The 22,398-nt window shown below is 44.2% G+C and overlaps 1 protein-coding gene across 2 annotated transcripts in view; it reads right to left on the bottom strand.

Moving 5' to 3' along the window:
- The window catches only part of adam12b (ADAM metallopeptidase domain 12b), a 150,727-nt gene that overhangs the window by 116,980 nt on the left and 11,349 nt on the right, over positions 1-22,398 (bottom strand). For both annotated transcript variants that reach the window (XM_071393235.1, XM_071393236.1), the window contains exon 2: positions 1,156-1,277. In XM_071393235.1, coding sequence (XP_071249336.1) covers positions 1,156-1,277 — 122 coding nt within the window. The remainder of the gene's footprint in view (positions 1-1,155; positions 1,278-22,398) is intronic.

Genomic DNA, 22,398 nt, shown 5'->3' with positions numbered 1-22,398 from the left:
ACTCCTCAACACTCCCTTGTTTTCCTTGACTGGAATGGTATCATTGTGGTGCAGTGGGGGATCCTGGATTTCAAACATTAATTTCTCTCACTAAGTCCTAGTGGGCTGAACGAATTGGGTTTCTCCATCTGAAGCTACCCTATAACCACAGACTCAATTGCAGAATGTGCTCAATTTGCTCAATGACCCCATGTAATAGCAGAGATAAAATGTGCTGATTTACCTGGTTTTAATAACTGAATCGATTTCAGGCATGGGGCGACAGGTAGCCTAGTGGTTAGAGCGTTGGGCCAGTAACCGAAACATTGGTGGATCGAATCCCCGAGCTGGCAAGGTCAAATCTGTCGTTCTGCCCCTGAACAAGGCAGTTAATCCACTGTTCCTAGGTCGTCATTGTAAATAAGAATTTGTTCTTAACTGACTTGCCTAGTTAAATAAAGGTTCAAATAAAAAATATATAGAAAAAATGACACATGGTTCATAGAAAGAACCTCTATTATGTCTTACTGTGCTTACAGTTCTGGTATATCAAGGATGACAAGTGTTAGGGTGCATTTGCTAGCCATCCACAACTAAGCTCATCGGTCCAATACATTTTAGCACAATGGTTAGACGGTTTCAAATCCGGTTGCTACCTGACTTTGTTACAACACCAGACAGTCTAGTTTTCTCCTATCCCCCAAACCATTTCAAAATGTTGCTTTCGTGCACTGCTTATTTGTAGAGTATAGGAAGCTGGCAAGTTGAGGGAATAATTTCATAGTGTGTGGAGCCTCTGGGCTTAGCTCATACGAAACAAACAACAGAGGGGCCATTTAACACCGTGGGGAGTGAGCTTTCAGTAACAACCACAAAGGGGAATCAGCTGAGGATAAACAGAGATGGTGATTTATTATGGGCTCATGACTGAAACAACAGAAGAGACCAGAGGCAGTTCGGCAGGCAGGCTAACATCTATGGTTGGCTGAGTTATGAGCAGCGTATTAACATTAATCTGTCGTTCTGCCCCTGAACAAGGCAGTTAACCCAATGTTCCTAGCCCGGCATTGAAAATAAGAATTTCTTCTTAACTGACTTGCCTAGTTAAATAAAAATACAATAAAAAATTAAAAAAATTAACCAGGGCCGCTAAAAGGCCGCTTTATGAATATTTACCCTGGACGTGAGCTGGCTGAGTGGTTTGCGCTCCGGCCCTTCCAGCAGGAAAGGTACCGTGGTGTCATAGCGTTGGGGCTCAGGGACGGCACTGTGCAACACATTCTGGTTCAAGCTGTTGCCTGTTAAAAGATCAATAGCAGTGATTAGTGATATAATCAATGGAAGTGATTTGAACTGAGTGGGTATGAGTAGTGGGATACTGATGTCCATCTGGTCTCTGTTAAGTAGACACTTGACCTGAGGTGACCTGACTGAGAGAATGTATATTAATGTATAATGAGAATTACATAACCACTTACTTCACTGGTCGTGGCGGCAGTCAACCATGGGATTATGGAGAATGACATAACATTATTATCAGACATGAAATGTTAAACAGTCTTTTGAACATGTGATTGTTTCATGAATTAGCTTCAGGCCACCTCAAGTAAAATGTGTTGCTCTATTGTTTACATGACCTTGAATTCATTAAACACTAAATGTCCCATTTATGTAAAGGATGTAAGTCACTTGAGTGAACCAAACTGATCTACAGCGGTTAAAAAAAAACATTCACATTAAATATAACACTATTACACGCATCATTTTTTTAAAAACACTGTAACGTCTGCTTCCAACTCACACCCTCAAACACGTAGATCCCCTGAAAGCAGCTCACTTTCCAGCCCACTTTCTAGCTCACACTCTCCAACACCTAGATCACATGAACGCAGCTCACTCTTCAGATCCCAATCACATTAATTCTAATCACCTGTTCACACACCCGTATGTCATTATCACACACTATTTAGTTCAGTTCTTTACACCCCATCACTGTGAGGTATTGTTTGTTTTGTGACACAATTCTTTCGGAGCTCTGATTTTCCTGCGATTTACTCCTCACATTTATTATAGTATTTACCTGCCTCACTAACGATGCCTTTTGCCTGCCTGTACCTTAGCCTATCGGATTTCCTGTTATCTACCTATTGCCTGATCTTCCGGACTATGTTACTAGCCTTTTCCCTGCCTGTACTCTTGCCCTTTTGAACTCCCTGTGTATGACCTTCTGCCTGTCCCTGGACTCAGCTACCTGCCTCCTCCTGTGGTCCTTCGCAATAAACATCTGCTGCGCCCTGCGCTTAAAACCAGCTCTCTGTCTCCCCTCTTGTTAGTTACAGAATACCTCACCAGAAAAAAAACGACAGATGGATTCAGCGGAGCTGCAGCTACGTCTAGCCCGACAGGAGTAACGAATCGATGAACTCTGCGACCTCCTTCGCCAGTCCATTCCTGCTTCATCGATATCAGGTACCACAGCCTCCTCTTGTACACCTCCCCCATATCCATGCCTAATAAATACGACGTCTCCCCAGGGAAATGTCAAGGAATTCTCATGCAGTGTAACCTGTACATAGACCAGCACCCCGCTGACTTCACCTCTGACATAGACAGGGTGGTCATCTCCCTACTCACAGGCAAAGCTATGGATTGGGTCACAGCCCTGTGGGTGTCACGCCCTGATCTGTTTCACCTGTTCCTGTGATTGTCTCCACCCCCTCCAGGTGTTGCTTATTTTCCCCAGTGTATTTATCCCTGTGTTTCCTGTCTTTCTGCGCCAGTTCGTCTTGTATGTTTAGTCAAGTCAACCATAGTGTTTTTCTCGTACTCCTTTTACTATTCTCCTTTTTCTAGTCCACCCGGTTTTGACCCTTGCCTGTTTCTGGACTGTACCCGCCTGCCTTGACCACGAGCCTGTCTGCTACTCTGTACCTCCTGGACTCTGATCTGGTTTTGACCTTTTTGCCTGTCCACGACCATTCTTAAGCCTACCCCTTTGGATTATTAAACATTGTAAGACTCCAACCATCTGCCTCATGTGTCTGCATCTGGGTCGCGCCTTGTGTCTTGATAGTACGAACTGGCCATGACAGACCCAGCAGACTTGGACCAGCTCCGCCACGCTGTCTACTTGCAAGGAGTCACCATTAGGAGACATGGGGAGTTGGTACAGGGCCTTTTGGAAGGGCTCAGGTTCTTGACGGAACGCCACAACCATGGGTTAAAGGCTATTATGGAGCAAATCAGGGAGTTAGCTCAGAGGCTACCTGCCACCTCTGAAAAACCCCAATCACCCAGTAATTTTCCCCCCATCTATGGTGAGTTTGTACAGCCTATCCCGGCTCCCCGAGAACCCCGCTTACAACCTCCGGTGCGATATTCGGGGAATCCTGGTACCTGCCGGGGTTTTCTGACTCAGTGCTTGCATATTTTTATTTCCTTCAGACAGATCGAAGATAGCGTATATTATTACACTAATGTTGGGAAGGGCGCTCTCCTGGGCTACGGCAGTTTGGGAGCTACAATCTGCCATTTGTGGTCATCTGGAGGAAATCATAGCAGAAGTGAGAAAGGTATTTGAGTTTCTGGGAGAAAGGCGGACAGCAAACTGCTTGACAAAACTCCCATAGCGTGGCAGACTACGCGGTTGATTTTCGCACGTTGGCCACCGAGAGTGCCTGGAATCCGGAGTCTCTTTTCGATACGTTTTTGCACGGATTATCTGAGGAGGTAAAGGATGAGCTAGCTGCTCAGGAATTGCCGATGGATCTCGACTCCCTTATTGCCCTTACCATTAAAATTAATGGATGCCTAAATGAACGCAAGAGTGAGAGGAGGTCTGGTCTCAGGCACACTCGTGCACCCGCTATGGCGTATTCACCTCCAAGGGAATCCGGAAGGCAGCTCTTCCGAGAGGATTCGAAGCCACCTGAGGCCTCTCGGGAATCTACGACATTTGAGTTGGATACTCCTGAGTCTACGCAGTTGGGAAGAGCTAGGTTATCAGTTGGGGAACGCTCACGAAGGATGAATAATAACTGTTGTCTGTACTGTGGAGGGGCAGGACATTTTATAGCTACAGTTGAAGTCGGAAGTTTACATACACTTAGGTTGGAGTCATTAAAACTCGTTTTTCAACCACTCCACAAATTTCTTGTTAACAAACTATAGTTTTGGCAAGTTGGTTAGGACACCTACTTTGCGCATGACACAAGTAATTTTTCCAACAATTGTTTACAGACAGATTATTTCACTGTATCACAATTCCAGTGGATCAGAAGTTGACATACACTAAGTTGACTGTGCCTTTAAACAGCTTGGAAAATTCCAGAAAATGATGTCATGGCTTTAGAAACTTCTGATTGGCTAATTGACATCATTTGAGTCAATTGGAGGTGTACCTGTGGATGTAGTTCAAGGCCTACCTTCAAACTCAGTGCCTTTTTGCTTGACATCATGGGAAAATCAAAATAAATCAGCCTCAGAATTTTTTTTTTACCCCCACAAGTCTGGTTCATCTTTGGGAGCAATTTCCAAACAGATGAAGGTACCACGTTGATCTGTACAAACAATACCACGCAAGTATAAACACCATGGGATCCACCAGCCGTCATACCGCTCAGGAAGGAGACGTGTTCTGTCTCCTGGAGATGAACATACTTTGGTGCGAAAAGTGCAAATCAATCGCAGAACAACAGCAAAGGACCTTGTGAAGATGCTGGAGGAAACAGATACAAAAGTATCTAGGCCGCTCAGCAAGGAAGAAGCCACTGCTCCAAAACTGCCATAAAAAAATCCAGACTACGGTTTGCAACTGCACATGGGAACAAAGATTGTACTTTTTGTAGAAATGTCCTCTGGTCTGATGAAACAAAAATAGAACTGTTTGTACATAATGACCATCGTTATGTTTGAAGGAAATAGGGGGAGGCTTGCAAGCCAAAGAACACCATCCCAACCGTGAAGCACGGGGGTGGCAGCGTGTAGTGGGGGTGCTTTGTTGCAGGAGGGACTAGTGCACTTCACAAAATAGATGGCATCATGAGGTGGGAAAGTTATGTGGGTATATTGAAGCAACATCTCAAGACATCAGTCAGGACGTTAAAGCTTGGTCGCAAATGGGTCTTCCCAATGAACAATGACCCCAATCATACTTCCAAAGTTGTGGCAAAATGGCTTAAGGACAACAAAGTCAAGGTATTGGAGTGGCCATCACAAAGCCCTGACCTCAATCCTATAGAACATTTGTGGGCAGAACTGAAAAAGCGTGTGCGAGCAAGGAGGTCTACAAATCTGACTCAGTTACACCAGCTCTGTCAGGAGGAATGGGCCAAAATTCACCCAACTTATTGTGGGAAGCTTGTGGAAGGCTCCCTGAAACATTTGACCCAAGTTAAACAATTTAAAGGCAATGCTGCCAAATACTAATTGAGTGTATGTAAACTCCTGACCAACTGGGAATGTGATGAAAGAAATAAAAGATTAAATAAATAATTCTCTCTACTATTATTATGACATTTCACATTCTTAAAATAAAGTGGTGATCCCAACTGACATAAGACAGGACATTTTTACTAGGATTAAATGTTAGAAATTGTGAAAAACTGAGTTTAAATGTATTTGGCTAAGGTGTATGTAAACTTCCGACTTCAACTGTACCTGCCCTATTATGAAACCCTTGTCTCTAGTGGGTACCAGTACTATGATAAGTCAGACTGGGAGTTCCCTAATTCCCATCACCTGCACACCCCTTTTTGCTCTTGTGCTGTGGGGAAACCAATCTAAGTCTCTGAGTGCTCAGTGACTCTGGGGCTGATGAAGGTTTTATGGATGCCACGATAGCATCGGAGCTTGGTATTCCCTATCTCTGTACCCATGGATGCTAGGGCACTGGACGGCCGCTCTATAGGGGAAGTCACCCATAGTACTGTGCCCATTCAATTACTGGTTTCTGGTAACCACAGTGAGACAATACAGCTCTTCCTCATTGCATCTCCCCATGTTCCGGTTATTTTGGGATTTTCCTGGCTTCAAAAGCACAATCCGATGATTGATTGGACCACAAGCTCCATCCTGGGTTGGAGCCCATTTTGCCATTCCCACTGCCTTCAAGCAGCACAGCCTTCCTCAAGACTGTGGATGTCTCTGCTATCCCCACAGAATACCATGACCTACTGGAAGTGGTCAGTAAGGTACGTGCTACACCACCTTGGGGTCGATTGTATTCTCTGTCTGGACCAGATACAAAAGCTATGGAGGAGTACATTGAGGAGTCTCTGGCCACTGGGGCCATCCGTCCGTCTGCATCTACTGCCGGTGCAGGGTTTTTCTTTGTGGAGGAGAAGGACAAGACCCTGCGTTCGTGCATTGACTACCGGGGACTTAATGACATTACTGTCAAGAATCGTTACCCCCTACCTCTCCTTGGTGTTTGAACCTCTCCAGGGGGCCACCATACTTTCCAAGTTGGACCTTCGAAATGCCTACCACCTGGTTCGGATACGCAAGGGGGATGAGTGGAAGACAGCCTTCAACACAGCCAGTGGACATTATGAGTACCAGATCATGCCATTTGGACCCGCTGTTTTCCAGGCTTTGGTCAATGATGTGCTTCAGGACATGCTAAACGGGTTTGTGTTCGTGTACCTTGATGATATCCAGTTTTTTCCCCGATCTGCACAAGAAAATGTTCTTCATGTCAGACAGTCCAATGGTTTACCAATGGACCGACACCGCCCTTACTGCATTTTATACCTTGAAACGCCTCTTCACCTCTGCACCCATCCTTAGGCAGCCAGATCCTACCCTTCCTTTTGTTCTGGAGGTGGATGCATCCGAGGTCGGCGTGGGAGCGGTTCTCTCTCAGCGGATCGGGACACCTCCCAAATTACACCCATGTGGCTTCTTTTCCAAGAAAATGTCACCCGCTGAGAGGAATTATGATGTCGGGAACCAGAGTTCCTCGCCATTAAGCTGGCTATCGAAGAGTGGCGTCACTGGTTATAAGGCGACCACCGCAATTTGGAGTAATTAAGAAGTGCTAAGAGGCTCAACCCCAGACAGGCTCGCTGGGCACCCACCCAATTCAACATCACCTATCTGCCTGGTAAGAAAAATGTGAAGGCTGATTCCTTATCCCTTCTCTTTGACTCCCCTTCCTCTAACCCAGCTCCCGAGCCCATCCTGCCTCCGTCTTGTGTTGTGGGACCCATACAGTGGGAAATCCAATCAGCCGTCCAAGAGGCACTACGCCATGACCCAGCACCTCCCGACACCCCTGCAGGTAAGACCTACGTTCCTGCGTCCGTCAGACCCCAACTAATGCAGTGGTGCCATACCTCGCTGAGTTCTGGCCATCCCGGAATCACCCGGACCATGGAGCTACTGACAAACAAGTTCTGGTGGTCATCCCTAACAGCAGACGTCCAAGATTACATTCTTTCCTGTCCCGTCTGTGCATGGGCAAAAAGCCCTCGCCAACTGACTACCGGTAAGCTTGAACCTTTACCTACACCACACAGATCATGGTCCCACATCGACATGGATTTCCTCACAGATCTGTCGGACTCTTCGGGCTTCACGACTATTTTAGTTGTAGTGGACCGGTTCTCCAAGATGTGCCGACTCATCCCCCTTTCGCATCTACCTAATACCATGGAAATGGCCGAGTGCATGTTCCAACAGGTTTCGTCTGTATGGGATCCCGGAAGACATACTTTCGGATCAGGGACCCCAGTTCATCTCCAGGGTGTGGTGAACCTTCTGCGACCGACTGGGGGTCTCCATCAGCCTATCCTCCGGATACCATCCCCAAACCAACGGGCAGACGGAATGCCTGAATCAGGAAATAGGGAAGTACCTTCGCCAACACTGCACCCACCAACCACACGAGTGGAGTCGCTATCTAGCCTGGGCCGAATACGCACAGAACTCCCTGGTGCATTCCTCACTCCATCTCACTCCTTTTCAGTGTGTCCTCGGATACTAACCCCCCGTGTTCCCATGGGAGAAAGAGCCTGGAACTGTGCCTGCCGTCGATGAGTGGTTTCGACGGAGCGAGCAGGTTTGGAAGACCGCACATCAGCACATCCATCAAGCGTCCCTCTCCCAGAAACGTTTCGCTGACCGGCGTCGCCGACCTACTCCACTCTTCCACCCTGGGCAACGTTGTGGCTCTCTACCTAGGACATCCGGCTTTGTGACCCCTGTAATAAGTTCAGTCCCCAGTTCATTGGTCACTTCATAATAACACACCGCATCAATCCTGTCACCTACTGTCTCCAGTTTCACCGCCATTACCGGATCTCCTCATCCTTCCATGTGTCCCTTCTCAAGCCTGTGAGGTACAGCCCTCTCCATCCTCCTGTGGTGTGTCGTGGAAATTCAGTACTGAGAGAGACATTTCTTTAAATAATCATCTTTATTTAATATTGATTAATTATTGCAATAATGAGACCGTCAGCCCACCAGTCTTGACTGACTGTTAGGCTGAGAGTCTAGCCTTTACAGACGATGCACAGTTTTTATATAGCTGATACCAAGATTGAGAATGCTATTCATTGACTACAGCTCAGCGAGATGATTGTGGACTACAGGAAAAGGAGGACCGAGCACGCCCCCATTCTCATCGACAGGGCTGTAGTGGAGCAGGTTGAGAGCTTCAAGTTCCTTGGTGTCCACATCAACAACAAACTAGAATGGTCCAAACACACCAAGACAGTCGTGAAGAGGGCACGACAAAGCCTATTCCCCCTCAGGAAACTAAAAAGATTTGACATGAGTCCTGAGATCCTCAAAAGGTTCTACAGCTGCAACATCGAGAGCACCCTGACTGGTTGCATCACTGCCTGGTAAGGCAATTGCTCGGCCTCTGACCGCAAGGCACAACAGAGGGTAGTGCGTACGGCCCAGTACATCACTAAGCTGCCTGCCATCCAGGACCTCTACACCAGGCGGTGTCAGCGGAAGGCCCTAATAATTGTCAAAGACCCCAGCCACCCCAGTCATAGACTGTTCTCTCTTCTACCACATGGCAAGTGGTACCGGAGTGCCAAGTCTAGGACAAAAAGGTTTCTCAACAGTTTTTACCCCCAAGCCATAAAACTCCTGAACAGGTAATCAAATGGCTACCCGGACTATTTGCATTGTGTGTGTGTGTCCCCCCCCCCCCCGAAACCCTCTTTTGTATGCTGCTGCCGCTCTCTGTTTATCATATATGCATAGTCACTTTATCTATACATTCATGTACATGTTTACCTCAATTGGGCTGACCAACCAGTGCTCCCGCACATTGGCTAACCGGGCTATCTGCATTGTGTCCCACCCACCACCTGCCAACCACTCTTTTACGCTACTACTACTCTCTGTTCATCATGTATGCATAGTCACTTTAACCATATCTACATGTACATACTACCTCAATCAGACTGTCTAACCGGTGTCTGTATGTAGCCTCGCTACTTTTATAGCCTCGCTACTGTATATAGCCTGTCTTTTTACTGTTGTTTTATTTCTTTACCTACCCATTGTTCACCTAATACCTTTTTTTGCACTATTGGTTAGAGCCTGTAAGTAAGCCTTTCACTGTAATGTCTACACATGTTGTATTCGGCGCACGTGACAAATACTTTGATTTGATTGCTTAGTCAGTCATTTTCTAACCTTCCCATAAGCCACCTTGGTTATCTACACAGGATGGTCTTTTAATTAGTTTCCCAGATGCCAGGAAGATGAGACAATGAGGCATTGTTTAATTGCTAATTGTAATTATTTCGCCACTATGACCTATTTATTGCCTTACCTCCCTAATCTTACTACATTTGCACACACTGTATATAGATTTTTCTATTGTGTTACTGACTGTACGTTTGTTTACCCCATGTGTAACTCTGTGTTGTTTGTGTCGCACTGCATTGCTTTATCTTGGCCAGGTCGCAGTTGTAAATAAGAACTTGTTCTCAACTGGCCTACCTGGTTAAATAAAGGTGAAATAATAATAAAAAAATAAATAAAAATTCAACTCTTCCAGGCTCTCTCTATCTCGAGTCACACACACCACATCTTGTCTATAGAATGGCAGCTTTTAGGTTTTTATCACAACCATAAATCAATGTTAGTTTCAAGCTATCTCTAGTAGAACCCATGTCCTCAACACCCAGACTAGCTGCAGGGTGCAAGAGTGGAGATCATAAAACACAGCATTAGCAGGACAGAAATATCTTACTGTTTGTTAAGTAAATAATTGTTACATATCCAACAAATAAGGTGAATACATAATTCTTCCTTCACAGGCGCACCTCGGCACACCCCCTCCTTTTGACGGCAGCGGTGCACCGGCTTATTTCGGCCAAGCCCTCCTTGACTCCAAGCGCATGGGTGGTCGCATCCACTACCTGGTGGATTGGGAGGGTTACGGACGCGAAGAACAGCCATGATCCTGGTTTTCCACTGTAAACATCCAGACCGCCCAGCTCCATGCCCCCTGCTCAGCTTCCTAGGCCGTCAAGAGCCGCCAGTGGAGGGGGGGGGGGGGGGGGGGGGTACTGTAACGTCTGCTTCCAACTCACACCCTCAAACACGTAGATCTCCTGAAAGCACCTCACTTTCCAGCCCACTTTCCAGCTCACACTCTCAAACACCTAGATCACATGAACGCAGCTCACTCTCCAGATCCCAATCACCTGAACTCTAATCATCTGTTCACACACCTGTATGTCATTAACACACACTATTTAATTCAGTTCTTTGCACCCCATCACTGTGAGGTATTGTTTGTTTTGTGACACAATTCTTTCGGAGCTCTGTTTTTCCCGTGATTTACTCCTCCCGTGTATGATAGTATTTACCTGCCTCACTAACGACACCTTTTCCTATTCCCTGCCTGTATCTTAGCCTATCGGATTTCATGTTATCTACCTATTGCCTGATCTCCCGGACTATGTTACTAGCCTTTTCCCTGCCTGTACTCTTGCCCTTTTGGACCCCCTATGTATGACCTTCTGCCTGCCCCTGGACTCAGCTACCTGCCTCCTCCTGTGGTCCTTCGCAATAAACACCTGCGGTGCCCTGCGCTTGAAACCAGCTCTGTCTCCCCTCGTGTTCATTACAAACACACCATGTGGGTTTCAGACAAAGGTAGCCCTCAGACAGCAAAGTACTATAGACGTATTACCTTTGGAAACCAACAGTATTGCTTTTCCAAACACAGTGCAAGTTCTCACTTATTCGACTGTAAAACAGTGGTGTCCCCAAAGGGTCTCTGTTCTGCAGTAAGACCACAGACACAACATCAATAATGGATGCTTTAACACAGCTCATCAGGAACACAGCTTTAACAATATATCTCGACAGCACTGCTGCACAAACCAGCCTACTGCTGTGCAGCGCATTAAATCAATTTCTCTGTTATACGGTCAATCGATATGAAGCTCTTTTCCCCCCAATTTGTTGTTCTAGTGTAAATCTATTTTCGCATTAAAAGCAACTTATTTACCCTCCTTGTAAGGTGAATTCACCGGAGGTTATATGTAGTCAATTAAACAAGCTAGACACATACAGGAAGCTGTCAATTTGAGTATTTATATACAAGCAGACAGTGTGTGTGTATGCATGCATGTATGTATGTATGTATGTATGTATGTATGTATGTATGTATGTATGTATGTATGTATGTATGTATGTATGTACAGTACTTGTACAATGTACTTTATTTCTACATTGTAGAATAATAGTGAAGACATCAAAACTATGAGATAACATATGGAATCATGTAGTAACCAAAAAAGTGTTAAACAAATCAAATATATTTATATTAGAGATTCTTCAAAATAACCTTTGCCTTGATGACAGCTTTGCACAATTCATGAGGTAGTCACCTGGAATGCATTTCAATTAACAGGTGTGCCTTGTTAAAAGTTAATTTGTGGATTTTCTTTCCTTAATGCGTTTGAGCCAATCAGTTGTGTTGTGACAAGGGACTAGAGGTCGACCGATTAATCGGAATGGCCGATTAATTGGGGCCGATTTCAAGTTATCATAACAATCGGTAATTGGCATTTTTGGACACCGATTGTGACCGGTTACATTGCACTCCACGAGAAGACTGCGTGGAAGGCTGACTACCTATTATGCGAGTGCAGCAAGAAGCCAAGGTAAGTTGCTAGCTAGCATTAAACTTATCTTATAAAAAACAATCAATCTTAACATAATCACTAGTTAACTACACATGGTTGATGATATTACCAGTTTATCGAGCTTGTCCTGCGTTGCATATAATCGATGCAGTGCCTGTTAATTTGTCATCGAATCACAGCTTACTTCGCCAAATGGGTGATGATTTAATAACAAGCGCATTCACGAAAAAAAGCACTGTCGTTGCACCAATGTGTACCTAACCAGAAACATCAATGCATTTCTTTAAAATCAATACACAAGTATATATTTTTAAAACCTGCATATTTAGTTAATATTGCCTGCTAACATGAATTTCTTTTAACTAGGGAAATTGTGTCACTTCTCTTGCGTTCCGTGCAAGCAGAGTCAGGGTATATGCAGCAGTTTGGGCTGCCTGGCTCGTTGCGAACTATGTGAAGACCATTTCTTCCTAACAAAGATAGTAATTAATTTGCCAGAATTGTACATAATTATGACAAAACATTGAAGGTTGTGCAATGTAACAGCAATATTTAGACTTAGGGATGCCACCCGTTAGATAAAATACGGAACGGTTCTGTATTTCACTGAAAGAATAAACTTTTTGTTTTTCGAAATGATAGTTTCCGGATTTGACCATATTAATGACCTAAGGCTCGTATTTCTGTGTGTTATTATGTTATAATCAAGTCTATGATTTGATAGAGCAGTCTGACTGAGCTGTGGTAGGTAGCAGCAGGCTCGTAAGCATTCATTCAAACAGCACTTTCGTACATTTGCCAGCAGCTCTTCGCTGTGCTTCAAGCATTGAGCTGTTTATGACTTCAAGCCTATCAACTCCCGAGATTAGACTGGTGTAACCGATGTGAAATGGCAAGCTAGTTAGCGGGGTGCGTGCTAATAGCGTAAGAATCGGTGACGTCACTCGCTCTGAGACCTTGAAGTAGTTGTTTCCCTTGCTCTGCAAGGGCTGCGGCTTTTCTGGAGCGATGGGTAACGATGCTTCAAGGGTGGCTGTTGTGAATGTGTCCCGGGTTCCAGCCCAGGTAGGAGCGAGGAGAGGGACGGAAGCTATACTGTTACACTCTTATACACTGGCAAAACTATAGTGCCTATAAGAATATCCAATAGTCAAAGGTATATGAAATACAAATGGTATAGAGAGAAATAGTCATATAATTCCTATAATAACTACAACCTAAAACTTCTTACCTGGGAATATTGAAGACTCATGGTAAAAGGAACCACCAGCTTTCATATGTTCTCATGTTCTGAGCAAGTAACTTAAACGTTAGCTTTTTTACATGGTACATATTGCACTTTTACTTTCTTCTTCAACACTTTGTTTTTGCATTATTGAAACCAAATTGAACATGTTTCATTATTTATTTGAGGCTAAATTGATTTTATTGATGTATTATATTAAGTTAAATAAATAGTGTTCATTCAGTATTGTTGTAACTGTCATTACAAATAAATACATAAAAAAAAAATAATAATAATAATAATAATAATAATAAATAAATAATAAATAAATAAAAATCGGTCGATTAATCAGTATCGGCTTTTTTTGGTCCTCCAATAATCGGTATCGGCATTGAAAAATCATAATCGGTCGTCCTCTACAAGGGACAGGTGGTATACAGAAGATAGCCCTATTTGGTAAAATACCAAGTCCATGTTATGGCAAGAACAGCTCAAATAAGCAAAGAGAAACGACAGTCCATCATTACTTTAAGACTTGAAGGAAAGTCAATCTGGAAAATGTTAAGAACTTTGTTTCTTCAAGTGCAGTCACAAAAACCATCAAGCACTATGATGAAACTGTCTCTCATGAGGACCGCCACAGGAAAGGAAAACCCATTCATTAGAATAACTGCACCTCAGATTGCAGCCTTAATAAATGTTTCAGAGAGTTCAAGTAACAGACATAACGCAACATCAACTGTTCAGAGGAGACTGCGTGAATCAGGCGTTCATGGTCGAATTGCTGCAAAGAAACCACTACTAAATGACACCAATAAGAAGAAGAGACTTGCTTGGGCCAAGAAACATGAGCAATGGACATAACACCGGTGGAAACCTGTCCTTACGTCTGATGAGTCCAAATTTTAGATTTTTTGGTTCCAACCGCTATGTCTTTGTGAGACGCAATGTAGGTGAACGGATTATCTCTGCATGTGTGGTTCCCACCGTGAAGCTTAGAGGAGGCGGTGTGATGGTGTGGGGGTGCTTTGCTTATGACACTGTCTGTGATTTATTTAGAATTCAAGGCAGACTTAACCAGCATGGCTACCACAGCATTCTGCAGCGATACGCCATCCCATCTGGTTTGCGCTTAGTAAGACTATCATTTGTTTTTCAACAGGACAATGACCCAACACATCTCCAGGCTGTGTAAGGGCTATTTGACCAAGAAGAAGAGTGATAGAGTGCTGCGTCAGATGCCCTGGCCTCCACAATCACCCGACCTCAACCCAATTGAGATGGTTTGGGATGAGTTGGACCGCAGAGTGAAGGAAAAGCAGCCAACAAGTGTTCAGCATATGTGGGAACTCCTTCAAGACTGTTGGAAAAGCATTCCAGTAGAAGCTGGTTGAGAGAATGCCAAGAGTGTGCAAAGCTGTCATCAAGGCAAAGGGTGGCAACTTTGAAGAATCTATAGTCGTGGCCAAAAGTATTGAGAATGACACAAATATTAATTTTCACAAAGTCTGCTGCCTCAGTTTCTATGATGGCAATTTGCATATACTCCAGAATGTTATGAAGAGTGATCAGATCAATTGCAATTAAATGCAAAGTCCCTCTTTGCCATGCAAATGAACTGAATCCCCCAAAAACATTTCAACTGCATTTCAGCCCTGCCACAAAAGGACCAGCTGACATCATGACAGTGATTCTCTCGTTAACACAGGGTTGTTCCACTGGATATCATAAGGTGAATGCACCAATTTGTAAGTCGCTCTGGATAAGAGCGTCTGCTAAATGACTTAAATGTAAATGTAATGTAAATGTGTGAGTGTTGACGAGGACAAGGCTGGAGATCACTCTGTCATGCTGATTGAGTTCTAAAAACAGACTGGAAACTTCAAAAGGAGGGTGGTGCTTGGAATCATTGTTCTTCCTCTGTCAACCATGGTTACCTGCAAGGATATTGCTGCCAGTAAGATTGCACATAAATCAACCATTTATCAGATCATCAAGAACTTCAAGGAGAGCGGTTCAATTGTTGTGAAGAAGGCTGCAAGAAAGTCCAGCAAGCGCCAGTACCGTCTCCTAAAGTTGATTCAGCTGTGGGATCGGGGCACCACCAGTACAGAGCTTGCTCAGGAATGGCAGCAGGCAGGTGTGAGTGCAACTGCACGCGCAGTGAGGCGAAGACTTTTGGAGGATGGCCTGGTGTCAAGAACGGCAACAAAGAAGCCACTTCTCTCCAGGAAAAACATCAGGGACAGACTGATATTCTGCAAGAGGTACAGGGATTGGACTGCTGAGGACTGGGGTAAAGTCATTTTCTCTGATGAATCCCCTTTCCCATTGTTTGGGGCATCCGGAAAAAAGCTTGTCCGGAGAAGACAAGGTGAGCGCTACCATCAGTCCTGGTTCATGCCAACAGTAAAGCATCCTGAGACCATTCATGTGTGGGGTTGCTTCTCAGCCAAGGAAGTGGGCTCACTCACAATTTTGCCTAAGAACACAGCCATGAATAAAGAATGGTACCAACACATCCTCCGAGAGCAACTTCTCCCAACCATCCAGGAACAGTTTGGTGACGAACAATGCCTTTTCCAGCATGATGGAGCACCTTGCCATAAGGCAAAAGTGATAACTAAGTGGCTCGAGGAACAAAACATCAATATTTTGAGTCCATGGCCAGGAAACTACCCAGACTTTAATCCCATTGAGAACTTGTGGTCAATCCTCAAGAGGCGGGTGGACAAACAAAAACCCACAAATTCTGACAAACTCCAAGCATTGATTATGCAAGAATGGGCTGCCATCAGTCAGGATGTGGCCCAGAAGTTAATTGACAGCATGCCAGGGTGGATTGCAGAGGTCTTGAAAAAGAAGGGTCAACATTGCAAATATTGACTCTTTGCATCAACTTCATGTAATTGTCAATAAAAGCCTTAGACACTTATGAAATGCTTGTTATTATACTTTACTATTCCATAGTAACATCTGACAAAAATATCTAAAGACACTGAAGCAGCAAACTTTGTGGAAATTAATATTTGTGTCATTCTCAAAACTTTTGGTCATGACTGTAAAATCTAATGTAGTAACCAAAAAAGTGTTAAACAAATCAAAATATATTGATTTGTTTAACTACTTTGGGATAGGGGGCAGTATTTTCACGTCCGGATGAAAAGTGTGCCCAGAGTAAACTGCCTGCTACTCATGCCCAGATGCTAGGATATGCTAATAGTAGATTTTGATAGAAAACACTCTGAAGTTTCTAAAACTGTTTGAATGATGTCTGTGAGTATAACAGAACTCATATCGCAGGCAAAGGCCTGAGAAAAAATCCAACCAGGAAGTGGGAAATCTGAGGTTTGTAGTTTTTCAACTCTTTGCTTATCCAATATACAGTGGAAATGGGGTCATATTGCACATTCTAAGGCATCCACTAGATGTCAACAGTCTTAAGAACCTTGTTTGAGGCTTCTACTGTGAAGTGGGGGCGAATGAGAGGGGAATGAGTCAGAGGACTACCAGAGAGCCACGAGCTGACCATGCGCGAGTTAGAGGGTTAGCTTGCGTTCCATTGCATTTCTGAAGACAAAGGAATTCTCCGGTTGGAACATTATTGAAGATTTATGTTAAAAACATCATAAAGATTGATTCTGTACATCGTTTGACATGTTTCTACGGACATGTTTCGAAGTGAATATTTATAATGCTATTCTGACATCTGTTGACTACACAACATGGCGGATTTCTCTTTGGGTTGTGTTGGTCTCTGAGCGCTGTACTCAGATTATTGTATGGTGTGCTTTTTCCGTAAAGTTTTTGTGAAATCTGACACAGCGGTTGCATTAAGGAGAAGTGGATCTAAAATTCCATGCATAACAGTTGTATCTTTTAGCAATGTTAATTATGAGTATTTCTGTAAATTGATGTGGCTCTCTGCAAAATCACCGGATCACCGGACGCGCCAATGTAAACTCAGATTTTTGGATATAAATATGAACTTTACCGAACAAAACATACAGTGGGGCAAAAAAGTATTTAGTCAGCCACCAATTGTGCAAGTTCTCCCACTTAAAAAGATGAGGCCTGTAATTTTCATCATAGGTACACTTCAACTATGACAGACAAAATGAGAAAAAAAAATCCAGAAAATCACATTGTAGGATTTTTAATGAATTTATTTGCAAATTATGGTGGAAAATAAGTATTTGGTCACCTACAAACAAGCAAGATTTCTGGCTCTCACAGACCTGTAACTTCTTCTTTAAGAGGCTCCTCTGTCCTCCACTCTTTACCTGTATTAATGGCACCTGTTTGAACTTGTTATCAGTATAAAAGACACCTGTCCACAACCTCAAACAGTCACACTCCAAACTCCACTATGGCCAAGACCAAAGAGCTGTCAAAGGACACCAGAAACAAAATTGTAGACCTGCACCAGGCTGGGAAGACTGAATCTGCAATAGGTAAGCAGCTTGGTTTGAAGAAATCAATTGTGGGAGCAATTATTAGGAAATGGAAGACATACAAGACCACTGATAATCTCCCTCGATCTGGGGCTCCACGCAAGATCTCACCCCGTGGGGTCAAAATGATCACAAGAACGGTGAGCAAAAATCCCAGAACCACACGGGGGGACCTAGTGAATGACCTGCAGAGAGCTGGGACCAAAGTAACAAAGCCTACCATCAGTAACACACTACGCCACCAGGGACTCAAATCCTGCAGTGCCAGACGTGTCCCCCTGCTTAAGCCAGTACATGTCCAGGCCCGTCTGAAGTTTGCTAGAGAGCATTTGGATGATCCAGAAGAAGTTTGGGAGAATGTCATATGGTCAGATGAAACCAAAATCGAACTTTTTTGTAAAAACTCAACTCGTTGTGTTTGGAGCACAAAGAATGCTGAGTTGCATCCAAAGAACACCATACCTACTGTGAAGCATGGGGGTGGAAACATCATGCTTTGGGGCTGTTTTTCTGCAAAGGGACCAGGACGATTGATCCGTGTAAAGGAAAGAATGAATGGGGCCATGTATCGTGAAATTTTGAGTGAAAACCTCCTTCCATCAGCAAGGGCATTGAAGATGAAACGTGGCTGGGTCTTTCAGCATGACAATGATCCCAAACACACCGCCCGGGCAACGAAGGAGTGGCTTCGTAAGAAGCATTTCAAGGTCCTGGAGTGGCCTAGCCAGTCTCCAGATCTCAACCCCATAGAAAATCTTTGGAGGGAGTTGAAAGTCCGTGTTGCCCAGCAACAGCCCCAAAACATCACTGCTCTAGAGGAGATCTGCATGGAGGAATGGGCCAAAATACCAGCAACAGTGTGTGAAAACCTTGTGAAGACTTACAGAAAACATTTGACCTCTGTCATTGCCAACAAAGGGTATATAACAAAGTATTGAGACAATAACAAAAGTTTGACCAAATACTTATTTTCCACCATAATTTGCAAATAAATTCATTAAAAATCCTACAATGTGATTTTCAGATTTTTTTTTCTTCTCATTTTGTCTGTCATAGTTGAAGTGTACCTATGATGAAACTTACAGGCCTCTCTCATCTTTTTAAGTGGGAGAACTTGCACAATTGGTGGCTGACTAAATACTTTTTTGCCCCACTGTACATGTATTGTGTAACATTAAGTCCTATGAGTGTCATCTGATGAAGATCATCAAAGGTTAGTGATTAATTTTATCTCTATTTCTGCTTTTGTGAGTCATCTCTTTGGCTGGAAAAATGGCTGTGTTTTTCTGTGACTTGGCTCTGACCTAACATAATCGGTTGGTGTGCTTTCGTCGTAAAGCCTTTTTGAAATCGGACACTGTGGCTGGATTTACAACAAGTGTATCTTTAAAATGGTGTAAAATACTTGTATGTTTGAGGAATTTTAATTATGGGATTTCTGTTGTTTTGAATTTGGCGCCATGCAGTTTCACTGGCTGTTGACGAGGTGAGACGCTACCGTCCCACATACCCTAGAGAGGTTAACACTTTTTTGGTTACTACATGATTCCATATGTGTTATTTAATAGTTTTGAGGTCTTCACTATTATTCTACAATGTAGGAAATAGTAAAAAATAAAGACAAACCTTTGAATGAGTAGGTGTCTCCAAACTTTTGACTGGTTTCCAGCTACAAATCTTTTGATTTCACGTGCGCCGAATACACGTGCGCCGAATACAACAGGTGTAGACATTAGTCAAATGCTTACTTACAGGCTCTAACCAATAGTGCAAAAAAGGTGTTAAGTGAACAATAGGTAAGTAAAGAAATAAAACAACAGTAAAAGGACAGGCTATATACAGTAGCGAGGCTATAAAAGTAGCGAGGCTACATACAGACACCGGTTAGACAGTCTGATTGAGGTAGTATGTACATGTAGATATGGTTAAAGTGACTATGCATACATGATGAACAGAGAGTAGCAGTAGCGTAAAAGAGGGGTTGGCGGATGGTAGGTGGCGGGACACAATGCAGATAGCCCGGTTAGCCAATGTGCAGGAGCACTGGTTGGTCGGCCCAATTGCGGTAGCGTAAAAAGAGGGTTTGGGGTGGGGGGGGGGGGGGGGGGGGGGGGGGGGGGCGGGTTGGGTTGGGGGGGCACACAATGCAAACAGTCCGGGTAGCCATTTGATTACCTGTTCAGGAGTCTTATGGCTTGGGGGTAAAAACTGTTGAGAAGCCTTTTCGTCCCAGACTTGGCACTCCGGTACCGCTTGCCATGCGGTAGTAGAGAGAATAGTCTATGACTGGGATGGCTGGGGTCTTTGACAACTTTTAGGGCCTTCCTCTGACACCGCCTGGTGTAGAGGTCCTGGATGGCAGGCAGCTTAGCCCCAGTGATGTACTGGGCCGTACGCACTACCCTCTGTAGTGCATTGCGGTCAGTGGCCGAGCAATTGCCGTACCAGGCAGTGATGCAACCAGTCAGGACGCTCTCGATGTTGAAGCTGTAGAACCTTTTGAGGATCTCAGGACCCATGCCAAATCTGTTTAGTTTCCTGAGGGGGAATAGGCTTTGTCGTGCCCTCTTCACGACTGTCTTGGTGTGTTTGGAACATTCTAGTTTGTTGTTGATGTGGACACCGAGGAACTTGAAGCTCTCAACCTGCTCCAATACAGCCCCGTCGATGAGAATGGGGGTGTGCTCCTGTAGTCCACAATCATCTCCTTAGTCTTGGCTACGTTGAGGGATAGGTTGTTATTCTGGCACCACACGGCCAGGTCTCCGACCTCCTCCCTATAGGCTGTCTTGTCGTTGTCCGTGATCAGGCCTACCAATGTTGTGTCGTCTGCAAACTTAATGATGGTGTTGGAGTCATGCCTGGCCATGCAGTCGTGGGTGAACAGGGAGTACAGGAGGGGACTGAGCATGCACCCCTGTGGAGCTCCAGTGTTGAGGATCAATGTCTACACTGTCTACACTGTATTTCTGATCAATTTGTTGTTATTTTGATGGACAAAAAATGTGCTTTTCTTTAAAAAACAAGCACATTTCTAAGTGACCCCAAACTTTTGAACAGTAGTGTATATACAGTATGGTACACTGTATACTGTGTGACTGACTTCAAGCTGAGCGTGGGAAAGATATGGAATATGCTCCCCCTCCTCGCCTCTCCTCGATCATTGTGGTCATCTGAGGTCCACACTGAGCATGCTAAGATTATAGCAGGCCCAGTGGGATTCCTGTGTGTCCAAGAAGGAACTGAAGGGAACCCTGGCCCCTGGGAAGGTGAAGGGAGGAACAGAGGGAGGGTGTGAGAGAGAACTAAGGAGTGGTGATAAAGCCCTGCTATTATCAATGAGGCTCTAGGAACCACATCTCTACCAGTAAACACAGTGAGACTGTTGTTCTCTTCATGTTCTCTGAGCTCTACTGCTATGCATTAGGGGAGCTGGGGTTTTCTGTCTGGAAATGCCACCGGGAGACTGGATCATGGTGTGTCTGTGAGAAAGAAGTCTGAGAACTCAGGGCCTACAGCAGGGAAATACAGTGTATATTTTCCCTATCATCTCAGCTGGAGAACTCATCACTCTGTCACTTTCGCTCTCTCTCTGGTTAATGGGACTGGGACTCTTTGAAGAGAAGTCTAATGACAACGCCACATTTGCTTTTATTCCTGCATCAAACAAACTGTCAACAGACTGTGCTCCCAGCATGGCCCAAACTCCATTTATCCACTGTGGTTCATATCCTAACAAAATGAGACCTGGTGCGTGAAAACCGCGACGGCCAGTGTTTAACAGTGGCCCCAGTCTGCGGATAGAGTGCAATTTAAAAAAAGACTATAAAAGTAAGTCAAGCAGATGTCTTTTAATAAAGGTTTCAACACTAGCTCTTAACTCTGTTCCCCATCTTTATTCATGTGGCCCCTCTGATCTTACACACTGAAACTCTTGTTTATTATTTGTTGTTAATATAGAGACGGGTGAGAGGTCGTCCATGTGTGTGTGTCTGTGTGGTTGTGCATGCGTGTGGGAGGGTGCATGCAACATCTATCATCTCTCCCTCAACAGTACTCTGGAATCAGGGAAAATGTTGACATGCATGATCATTCTCATATGCTTGATCTTCCCTGGGAACACGTAGAATTATAAATAAAACCCTACGTTCCCATACGTTTTCTGGTGAGAATGTTGGTATGCCAACCACAGTCCCATTCCCATACTCCTTGACACAAAAAAGAAATCAGTTGCAGACTACATTCAAAAACCAAGTCTGCCTGGCAGCAACCCTATTATATGCACACAAAAATAGTAAGTAAATAAGTATTGTATTATTTGGGCTGCTTATGGTTTCTGAATACATTACCTTTCATTCACACCTGATATTTACAGTATATTTACAGTGTTCTAGTCTCTCTTGAGGAACACATAAAAATAGAGAGAGAGAGAGAGAGAGAAGAGAAGAGAAGAGAAGAGAAATGTGCCGAGAGATAAAGGGCAAGAGTCAGAACAAGAGAGAACAGAACAGTGGCTTTTTGCCAAGTTGGTTGCATTATCTCCTTAGCCTGCGATCAATGTCATATTACCCACAGTGCATTGAGGTGTTTCCTTGAGTACACCTCCCTA

This window comes from Salvelinus alpinus, chromosome 3 (assembly GCF_045679555.1).
Source record: "Salvelinus alpinus chromosome 3, SLU_Salpinus.1, whole genome shotgun sequence".
Lineage (NCBI taxonomy): Eukaryota > Metazoa > Chordata > Actinopteri > Salmoniformes > Salmonidae > Salvelinus > Salvelinus alpinus.
This window is presented reverse-complemented; position numbering and strand designations above follow the sequence as displayed.